This window comes from Myotis nattereri (assembly GCF_964212035.1).
Source record: "Myotis nattereri genome assembly, chromosome: 12".
In the NCBI taxonomy this organism is placed as follows: Eukaryota; Metazoa; Chordata; class Mammalia; order Chiroptera; family Vespertilionidae; genus Myotis; species Myotis nattereri.
Window position 1 is genome coordinate 63862084 of NC_138087.1, and position 10656 is coordinate 63872739.

Here is a 10656-nt window from a genome sequence, read left to right on the forward strand (position 1 = left end):
TGACATTCTGAAACGTGCTATAACATGGATGAACCCTGAAGACATTGTGCTAAGTGAAAGAGTCCAGTTGTAAATGCTTAGAAGTACTGCATGATTCCACTTATAGGAGGTACCTGGAATAGTCCAGTTCATAGACACAGGAAGTAGAATGGTGGTTGCCAGGGGCTGGGGGGAGGGAGGGGGGGGGAGTTAGTGTTCAATGGGCACAGAGTTTCAGTTTGGGAAGATGAAAAAGTTCTGGAGATGGATAGTGGTGATGACTGCCCAACAATACAAATATCCTTCATGCCACTGAACTGTACACATTAAAACGGTAAATTGTTACATTTTATCACAATTTTTAAAAATCCATAATTCGCATCAACCCATGAACCAGGAGGTCACGGTTTGATTCCTGGTCAGGGCCCATACCCGGTTGCAGGCTCCAACCCCAGTGTGGGGCGTGCAGGAGGCAGCTGATCAGTGGTTCTCTCTCATCCTTGATGTTTCTGTCTCTCTCCCTCTCCTCTCCCTTCCTCTCTCTGAAATCAATAATAATAAATAAAAAAGATCCATAATTCAGGACAGGTGCAGTTGAACAAGACAGCAGGTGGGATAAAGGAGAGGCACTGTCAGGCCTACCTCGCCTTCCTGAGCACCCGTCAGGTAGATACGGACAACACTCAGGTCCCGGGCCAGGTAGGCTGGAGACCCACAGAGCTGAGAGATGCTGACTCTGCAGGCACCTGCGGAACCAGGTCGTCCTCACCCTCCAGGCCTGCGGCATGGACAATCCCACCCTTGGGAGCTGGGGACCCGGGGACCCGGGGTCCGAGCTCAGTGCTGGGAAACATGGAAGCTCTGGATGAACCCACGGGGAGCCCAGGAGCCTTGGGATATCACTTTCCAGTTCTTAGTTTCAAAAAGGAAAGGCTGGGCCCTCAGCCAGCTATGACTTTGGGGAAAAGAAGCGGCAAAAATGAAAGTGCTGAGAAACGGTAGGCAGAACCCAAATGCCGAGAGGCTGAGCGGCAGAGGACTTCAGGAAAGACGGGACGGGGAAGGGGTAGTACAGGAAACTGGGACCTGCAGAACCATAAAGGACCCTGACCTTCCCAGGGAGTTCCAAGGAGCACACAGGGCAAACAGGAGGGTTGGGTGTGCGCGGCATGGGGTGGGGGAAAGAGCACGGGAAGATGAGTCAGGGACTCTAACGAGCCGAGTGGCCCACGGCCACCTGTGAGACCATGCATACAGAGGACAATAATACCTTCCCAGACGGTGGCAATTAAGGGAAGTAACACAGACTCTGCCGGCCTTGGAGGTACAACTGGCAACAAGTAAGATACCAGGTGCTTTGCTATTGGCCCCAAGAGATAAGCAGAGATAAATATTAGTCATGCCTCACTCACACACACACACACACACACAAACACACAGACTCCAGGGTGAATCTAAATAAATCAGAATAAGCACAAAAGAGGGCAACAAACTGGTGAGAAGGGTGTCAGAAAGGCTGGGATGCGAGGGGGAATAAAAGGGCATATACCGTGCTTACACATGTATACAAAAGCACAAAGATTGAGGGAACAAAGTGAAACCAACCAGTTACTACGCAGCAAAATGGGAATCTATCAAATGCTTCTCGTTGGGGTGATTTTAACGTGGTTCTATTAAGCACTCTGAAAAACATAGCCCACTTCTGACCTCAGTGTTGAAGAATTATGGCCATCAGACCAGAATGTACTCTGGGCGAACCTACATTCTCAGGCTGGAGACCTTGGGTCCACTTTGGGGGGGTTAAGGGGCAGGCTCAGCCCCACCCGCCTCTGACAGCAGGAGGATCCTCCCAGGCCACAGATCTCCAGCCAGACTGTGAGGCTTGAGGCCCGAGTACCTTTACTAGCCAGCATGTGACCTGGACAAGTTTCTTAACCTGTCTGCTAAACCCGATTCTCCTCTCTACAAATGAGGGTAACTATAGTAACCACCAAGAGAGGTTGTGAGATGATTCAACATGACAATCATTTAAACACTTAGCCCAGTACTTTGGTAGCTTCCTTGTTCAAGAAGCCGTGGCCATTACTGAATACTAGAGACACTCCTGTTCTTCAGTCTCCTCATTCACATCTGAAAACTCAGGGTCACAGCCAGGGCTCATTAGGCACCCCCGCCCCCCGCCACCCACCCAAGGAGCCAGGGCCTTGGGAAGGGGGTTTTCTGGCTCCCATGCTCTGTGCATTTGCCCCTGCTGTTTCCTCTGCCCCAACAGCCCCACATGAGAGCATAGTGCAGTGGTGACCACCCAAATCCTATGTTCAGAACACAAGCCCTCAGATGCAAGGCGACTTTATGGCCACATCAACAGGACCTTTATCCTGCCAGAAAGCAGAGGTGATTGCGGGGAGGGGCTCCAAGGAAGGAGGGCTTGCGCCTCACCCAGCAGGGCAGCAGGGCACACAGCTAAGATGGCCACTGAGGATGCCCAGTCCCAGCTAAGGGTCCTAGGGAACGTAAAGGAGTGAGAGGGCAAAGGGACACGGGGTCTACATATGGTTCCTATTCAATTGTGCTAAAGGGGGGAAAGGGATGTTCATCAACCCATATACACTCACCATTTGAAATGCATATTTATACCTAACAGCAGAGAGAAAAGGTACAGATGGATACACACCACGATTTTCACAGTGGTTATCTCCGATGCGATTTTAGGTGTTTTAACTTCTCTTGCTTCTCTACATTTCCTAATCCTTCTGCTTGAAACATGTTCTAGTGTGAAATGAAAGTGAGGGAGGAAAGTGCACGCCAACCTGAAAAAAACACAAGGAGGGTCAGCAGCTGACCCTGCCCGCAGGCAGCTGCCAGGGCCCGAGGAGGAAACCGGAGTGCAGCCGGACCAGGTGCCTGCGCAGAGCACACTCCATCCAGGCAGCGTGGAGGCGGCAGGCGGGGAGCCAGGCCTGGGGAGGACACATTGTGGGTGGAGGATTTCTGTGGTTATGCAGTGAATTTTCTTCTAAGTCCCTGTGCAAGAATTTAAGGGGAAGTTCTACTTGTCCCCGCCTGTTGCTATTTCAAAATTAAACAGACCCGTGCCTGCACCCACAGCGGTGTGCTAGAGACAGAATTCAGAGGGATTATGAGATTATGCACGTGAAAGTGCTTAGCAACTTACTATTTGTTCAGTTCTGGACCGGTGTAGGCTCATGTTCCTGGCACTGGGAGGTCGCATAGACCTCCCTCCCCTGGCCCCACCGCATATTAACACTGACTATCCAGAAGTGTGGAACCAGAGTTAGATATTGTACCTATATCTCATTTGGGAAGGATGTTCACCATCCCCCCCCCCCCCCCCGCAACCCTCCTTCTAAAATAAGGTATTTTTAAAAGTACACAAACTCATGACCCATATAGGTATCCAAAGCTCCCTCCCCATGGTCTCATTCATGGTCTGGGGGGGGGGGTTCGGGGAGCATGTAGGTGCAGGTGGAGTAAGTACTGTTGGGCCACCTTGAGCCAACACCTTTGCCCACAAGGACAGGAAACAGCAAGCCACCCAGAAACCTGGATAAAACAAGGTGCCCAGAGTAGCCAGAACCTTGGAGGGTGGAATGAGGAGCTGTCTTCCCCTACTTCCTGGGGTGTTTTGTACGGTGCCCCATTTCTCCCCACAACTGAGATGAAGCTACCCTTGCCCTCCAAGCTAGACTCCGGCAGGCCTCTGCCCTCCCCCTCCCACATACACTCAATTAACTCCACCTGCAAACTGCTCTGGCACTCTGCCCCTTGTCCCGGCCAGGCCCTCATCACCCCGCACCTGGGCTGTGGCAACAGCGTGAGTCAGTCCCTCCTCCAGCCCAGTCTCCCCTCTGCAGTGGCCAAAGGGGGCTCCCTAGAGCTCGGGTGTGATCACTCGCAACCTCCAGCTCAAGGATGGCCAATCCCCATGCCCAATGCCTGCAGCAGTTTTTAACGAATACTGGGGCTGCCCTCTGTTCTCACAGTTCTAGAGCCAGTGTTTTTCAAAGGGTGTGAAGGGACCACCCAGATCAGAATCACCCGGGATACTTGTTAAAAGTCCAGCTTTCTGAACTACAGAATCAGAAATTCTGCAAATTGTAAACCAGAGGGAAAAAAATCCCAAATGAACTTCGAGTACACTGACGTTAGAGAAGTGCTGGAGTTTCCCACTGTTTGGGGATCGTGTCCTACTTGAAACTGCCAGTAACTACCCCGCTCCCTGCCATGATCCTGTATTAGGACTAGGGGTCAGACTGCCTTCCCGCCATTGATCCTACACAAGACACCTGGGGTTCCCAAAGTAGCCCATTCCAACTCTTCACTGAGTAACTAAAGGTAAGTCACTTTATATTCACAGGCCTCAGTTTCCCCTCTACAAATGGGTGGGATATGTGCACCTAGGGTCCTTTCAATTCCAAAACAGACATCTGATCTTCATGTTGTATCATGTAGGCTTTGTTAGATCAGAAGTTCCAGTCTTCAAATCCTAAGAACCTGCATTTTTCTGTTGGAGGACAGGGGAGGGATTCTTTTGTCACCCAAAGTGAAAATTTTAAAACTGTCTCTCCTACTGCATCCAACTTCCAATATCCACTGAAGGAGAACCAAGTGATGTTTAAGCTTCCCGGCACAGTTGCTTTTTTTCTTTAATGTTCATTACTAGAAACATTTCCAAACCCTTCCCATGGGCCAAAGAGAAGGCACGAGACATAAGATTACAACCTACCAGCAACCCTTCAGCACCCTGCCATTTACCGAGGTTGTTTGTATCCTTCTTGTCATATCATCTGCCCAACATCCCCATTTTAAAGACCAGAAAATCAAGGCTCAGAGAGCTTAAGTTGCCCGAGGCTGCCCACGCAGCCTAAAAGATTCAACCCCGGCTCTGCTAACCCTGAAACTCTCCATGTAACTCTCCATGTTTGCACTGCACCACAATGAGTCAACGTAGAGCTCCAGAGACAATGAAAGCAATCGCGCCAAATGCAATACTGGCCAACAAAGCCGTGCCCTCCAAGGCATAGTGGGAGTGCTAACCAGCCAACCACACATCCTAACAGCTTTCCACAGAGAGCTGCTGGGAGACTGTGCACGCAGGGGAGGGGGGAGACGGGGCTGAGCAACAGCCGCACGAGCAAAAGCGATGCCAGGGATTTAGTCAACAGAGAGCTAATATGAGTCAACAGTGGGTGCCGCTGCCAAGCACACGAATGGGATCTTCAGCTGCATGAATAGGAGGAAAGTGTCTAGGGCAAGCTGAGGGAGTCCTGCCCTGCTGACCAGACCACACCTGACGGCTGGGCTAACGAAAGAGAGGCACCTTCCAAGGCAAGGTTTTCTGAAGAGAAATGGCTCTGGGTGGCACTCTGGTTGGTAGGGTGTGCCCAGGACTCCTAGGAAGCTGGTTTTTGAAGCTAACCTACGTTGGACTGCATGTCAGATGGATGTTTAAAAAATATCCTATAGCCCTAGCCTGTTTGGCTCAGTGGATAGAGCGTCAGCTTGCGGATTGAAGGGTCCCAGGTTTGATTCCAGCCAAGGACACGTACCTCAGTTGCAGGCTCCTCCCCAGCCCTGGCCCTGGTCAGAGCGCATGCAGGAGGCAACCAAATGATGTATTTCTCTCACATCGATATTTCTCTCTGTCTTTTCCTCTCTCTTCCACTCATCGTAAAAATCAATGGAAAATTATCCTAGGGTGAGGATTATATATATATATATATATATATATATATATATATATATGCACTGAGTGGCCAGATTATTATGACCACTCCATCAGTACTTCGTTGTGCCACCTTTTGCCTTTAATACTGCGGCGATGCTTCTTGGCGTTGACTCCACAAGATGTTGAAAGGTGATTCAAGGAATCTGACACCATGCCTGATGAATAGCACTGTCCAGTTCTGTGAGATTTGATGGTTGTGGAACCAGCTGCCTGATGGCTCTTTTAACTTTGTCCCACAAATGCTCAATTGGATTGAGATCTGGTGATTGTGGGGGCCACCTAAGCAAGGTAAAGTCTCCCTCATGTTCTTGAAACCACTCCTGCACAATATGAGCACCGTGGCATGGCGCATTGTCTTGTTGGAAGAAGCCATCTCCATTGGGATATGCCATCAACATGATAGGATGAACTTGATCAGCAACGATACTTAGGTATGTTGTGCTATTCAGACGTTTATAATGATCTGGCTCTTTAGCAACTTCAGCGCGAAATTATAGCTAATTTGCCCACAAATGTCAGGTGGTCAATAATCTGGCCACTCAGTGTCTGTGTGTGTATACACACACACAAATATATATATATATATATATATATATATATATATATATATCCTTTAATTCACATTTTATCAAGCACTGAGAAACCAGCAACTATCCACAGCAAAGGTTAAGAACTCACGGGTGTGCTAGGGGCCACAGCCCACCACCAGACAAGGGAGTTCCAGGCCTCTTCAGAAGAGGATCGCTGGAGAAGACAATTACAGTTGCTTCTTGCCTTATTACACACAACAACTGGGCTGTGGCTTGGCCAAGAAGTTAACCTGACATACTAAAAATGGTATTCTAAAAATGCACAAGGGATACTGGGTTGGAGATGCTATCATCTTAAGTGTCAAAGTCTCCACGAAGTCTTCCCAATTCCCCCAGGCTGTCCATCCCCAGCACCCTGTCTGGGTGAGCCTGTCATATCACCTAGCATCACGTAGGATAAAAGGACGTGTTTCCCAAGAGCCCCAAGGCCACCCCTCATTCACCTTTCCGTCCACAGCTCAGCGCTTGGCACATTGGAGACACCCACTAAATGTTGACTGAACTGAAAACTGCGGTGCCCTGACACAGTCACACTGCGGTTGGTGCTGAATTCGAGGCAATTTCGGAACACAAGTGTCCGGACCAGGGCTAAAAAAAATGGCTTGTGCCAATGCATAACCACTTTTAACACGCTTAGCAAAGACGTTCTTGAAGCTAACACCACCAGAGGGTTTTCATTACAAAGGAGCCATAGCTTGGCAAGTACCGGTGGAAGTGGCTGGAGACAGAAAACCCAGCTTACGGGTATGGCGGCCAAAGGTAAATCCTATCTGTGCGCCAGGCAGCATGCAACACCAGAGCCCAGGAAGCGGTAAAAATCCAGGGATGCAGAAGAGAATAATGGGGCCAAATGCCAAAAACAACAGCATAAAAAAGCTTGGTGAAAAGGGTCTGAGGAAGGGATCACCTGTGCTACAAGTTCACGGGGAGCTGGCTGCCGGGCGCTAACCACGCAACTCTGAGAAGGAATTACAAGAACTAAAACTCTGATCTGGGAAGACTAGCGAAGGAGACGGTGATGCGGTTCTGATATGCAATAAATCTTTAAGTCGGTGAGCCATGCTCACTGGTGATTTTCCTTCATCTTTCCTGCACTCCAGCTGCCTCACATGACAAAAGCCAGCATTTTCTTTTTATTTGCGTTTGGACAGCGAGTGTGTGTGTGTGTGTGTGTGTGTGTGTGTAAATAAAATTTGGGGTTCACTAAATCACATCCTAAAGCATCGCAACATCTGCCATCATAAGAAACCCTGGCGAGTGATTCTGTCAAACAGCCTTTTATAAAGTGAAGAAAGCTTTTAGGGTGCAAACTCCCCCCCCCCCCAACCCCCACCCCAAGAGCTCCACCAGGTGTAGTAAGTCAGCATTCCTGCCCCGACCTGTTCAGGTTTATTCACCACGAATGCACTTTACTCAGTTGGCATTATTCACTCCAGAAACACCACTTAAGCCTGTCGCACAGACCTGACAGAAGCAATACATTTTACAAACCGACCATCCCCAGGGAAGTTCCCAAGGAGAACATCCCTCTCCCAGATCAGAGATGCAAAATGCGCCACATCCTCTCCACACACAAGCTGCCCACTCCAGAGGCAGCCTGCCCCCCTCTGCACTCCTTCCGGCTGGTCAGGCCTCCTCTCCCAGCTAAATAAAAACCAAGGAGCCTCAATCCTGGGCGGCAGCAACATTTTAATGCTATTTTAGACAACAGCTCTAAAGCACCGGAATGTTGGCTCCTTTTCCATGAATAAAACAAAACAAAACCCAAAAGGGTATTATCATAACAAAATGATATTCTATGGAGAGCACTGTGAGCCATAAAAAATAAAACTGCCATAAATTGAAACTGTCTCAAAATTAAACCTACAGAGGGAAGCATTAAACCCCAAGCCAGGCAGGCTCTGATATTCCCATCTAAAACCCTTACATGTTCCTAGTTCTCGGGGGGAAGTCCAACGAATTTCTCCCACCCGGAAAGGCCTAAATGCTTTTTTTTGGAAGTCCGGGAATGTTCTTTTTCTCCCTTGAAACCTTCGAGATGGTCTGTAATATTCATCTAAAGCCCAATCACTGCCCTGTCCTCAGTCACACCCAAAGATCCCCAAAGGCACCATCTGCCGCAGCGCACGGTGCACAGTAGGCGCCCCTTTAATGTGCAGATTTGATTTGATCAGATCTGGCCCCTGGGCTAGAAAGACGCGTTGGTAGCTGGACGCCCGGGTGGGGGAGGGTAGCAGCGCCGGCCTAGCTCCCTTCTGGAGGGAGGCGGGGTGCAACCACCTGTGGGCGGGTGGCCGGGGACTCAGGCCCGGGCGCCGCCGCCACCCGCCGGTGCGTCGGCGGCCCCACGCACGGAGACCCGGGTGAAGTCCGGCGCGCCAGACTCCGTGGGCGCCCCGGGGCCGACGCCCGGCGCCCCAGCACGGGCTGCGCCAGCACAAAGTTGGCCGGGTCCGAGAGAGTGGGTTCTAGCATTGGCTCCCAAGTCGCCCACCCCCTGCGAGTATGCGAGCCTGAAGGGGCTCCTGGGGAGGCTGGGGTCGAGTGGGGTGGGATGGCGTGGGGTGGAACACGGAGAGGGGATCAGGAGAGCGCAGAAATGGTCCCCCGACTCCCTCCCAAATTTGGCACCTGCCGGGCAGCAAGCATGAGAGCTTCTCCCTGCCCGTTCACTAAGGCCTGGTGGCGACTTTGGGAGGTGGGGGGCAAGCGGGCCACCCCGGGGCAGCACCGCATCACTTTGACATTTCCTAACCAATAGTCCAGGCCCGGCTGGAATCTGGGGGGCGGAGGGGAACACCTGTCACCCGCGCCAGGGGGCGGGGACTGGGGACTCGGGGAGTGGGTGCGCTGGGGAGGGGGATGAGGCCCAAAGGCCTCGGTGGGAGCCAGAGAAGGTGTAACCCTGCCAGGCAATGTGCCAAGGAGGGGGCGCGGGCCAGGGATGGGGCCCCCTAAGACTGGGACGGGGTGGCTCCCGAGGGAACCAGGGTTAAGGAGTACTCTCAGGAGAAGGGGGAGGGGATCCCCGGAAAGGTGCAAGGGGAGCGCTCCAGAGAGAAAAACAGGAGGAGGGGGGCTGCCCCAAGGGGCGCGGGGTGCCAGTGCCCAGACGAGTTGCGTCCCGTCACTCACCGGCAGATCCACGCTCACTTCGGTCCCGTCCAGCAAGAAGACGCGGCAGTAGAGGGTGGCCTTGGCAGCGCCGGCGGCGGAGATGTGCACGGCCGCGCCGCCCGTGAGCAGGGGTCCTCCGCCGGCCGGGAACACGCTGCCCCCGGGCGCGGCGGGCAGCGGCGAGGAGGCGGCGGCGGCGGCCGGGCCCCCCCGCGGCCCCCCGTCGCGCTCGTCCCCCAGCCCGGCGGCCCCGCGCCCTGCCGCGCCCCGCGCGTAGAGCTGCATGGAGCGGCGGCCAAAGGTCCGGCGTAGGAACCGCAGCATCCTGGCTGGGGGCGCCCCCTGCCTCCGCCCCTTGCGCCGCCGCCGCCGCGCCGCCGCCCGGGAGCGCCCCGCGACGCCGTCAGCGCCCGCGGCTGCCGGCGCCTCCTCCCGCGGGCTGCGGCCCTGGGCACGCTCCCGGGGAGGCCGAGGCCGCGCTCCGGCTGCCTGCGGGGCACGCGGGCCGGGCCAGCGCCGACTGCGAGCGGCCGCGGGCGGGAGGGCGCGCTGGGGGCGGCCCCGTAGCCGTCCCGCCGCTGTCGCCGCGGACTCTCCGGGCCGGCGGCCCGCGCTCACGGCGGAGGGGCCGCTCCCGACGGCCGGCCGCGGGGGCCCGGGGCTGCGGGGGGCGTGGGGCGGGCTGCGGGTGCTCCCGCGCCGCGCGTCGGCCAAGGGCCAGCCGGAGCAGGGCGCCTGCGTGCTCCCGGCGCGCTCACTCCCCCTCGCCGTGCCGCGCCCGGGGCCGGAGGAGGCCCCGCTGAGCGCCCGCTCCCCAGGCGCCTTTTCCTGCGCCCGCGGCCCCCGCCTCCCACCTGGGAGGCTGCACCTCCGGCTCCCACCGCCGCCGCCGGGACTGCAGCACACCCTCCTCCCTCGGGGCTGCGCCCGGTAATCGCAAACCGAGTCTCTGCTGCCCCCTGCCGGCCCGAGGGTCCCCTGCTGCTGTAGGTGTGCTCACGTGTGTACACGTAGGTGAGCACACACGTGTTTCCGGCGCCCCGAGCCCTGGAGACGCCTGAGAGTCTCCCCTTGCGTGGCTAGGAAAACTGGGCTGTATGCCCACCGGAAGCCTGGCCCCGAGACCTGAGAGAGAATAGCATTAAGGGGAGGCCCTCCTGACCCTCAGGTTCCCCTCTGGAGAAGGAGAGGGGTGGACCATGTAATCTACAAGATCCCTGC

General features: G+C 54.3%; 1 protein-coding gene across 6 annotated transcripts in view; it reads right to left on the minus strand.

Moving 5' to 3' along the window:
- The window catches only part of EPB41L4B (erythrocyte membrane protein band 4.1 like 4B), a gene marked incomplete at its 5' end in the record, with an annotated part of 115018 nt that extends 105259 nt beyond the window's left edge, over positions 1–9759 (minus strand). For all 6 annotated transcript variants that reach the window (XM_081103438.1, XM_081103440.1, XM_081103437.1 and 3 more), the window contains one exon: positions 9454–9759. In XM_081103438.1, coding sequence (XP_080959564.1) covers positions 9454–9759 — 306 coding nt within the window. The remainder of the gene's footprint in view (positions 1–9453) is intronic.
- Between the last annotated feature and the right edge of the window lie 897 nt (positions 9760–10656).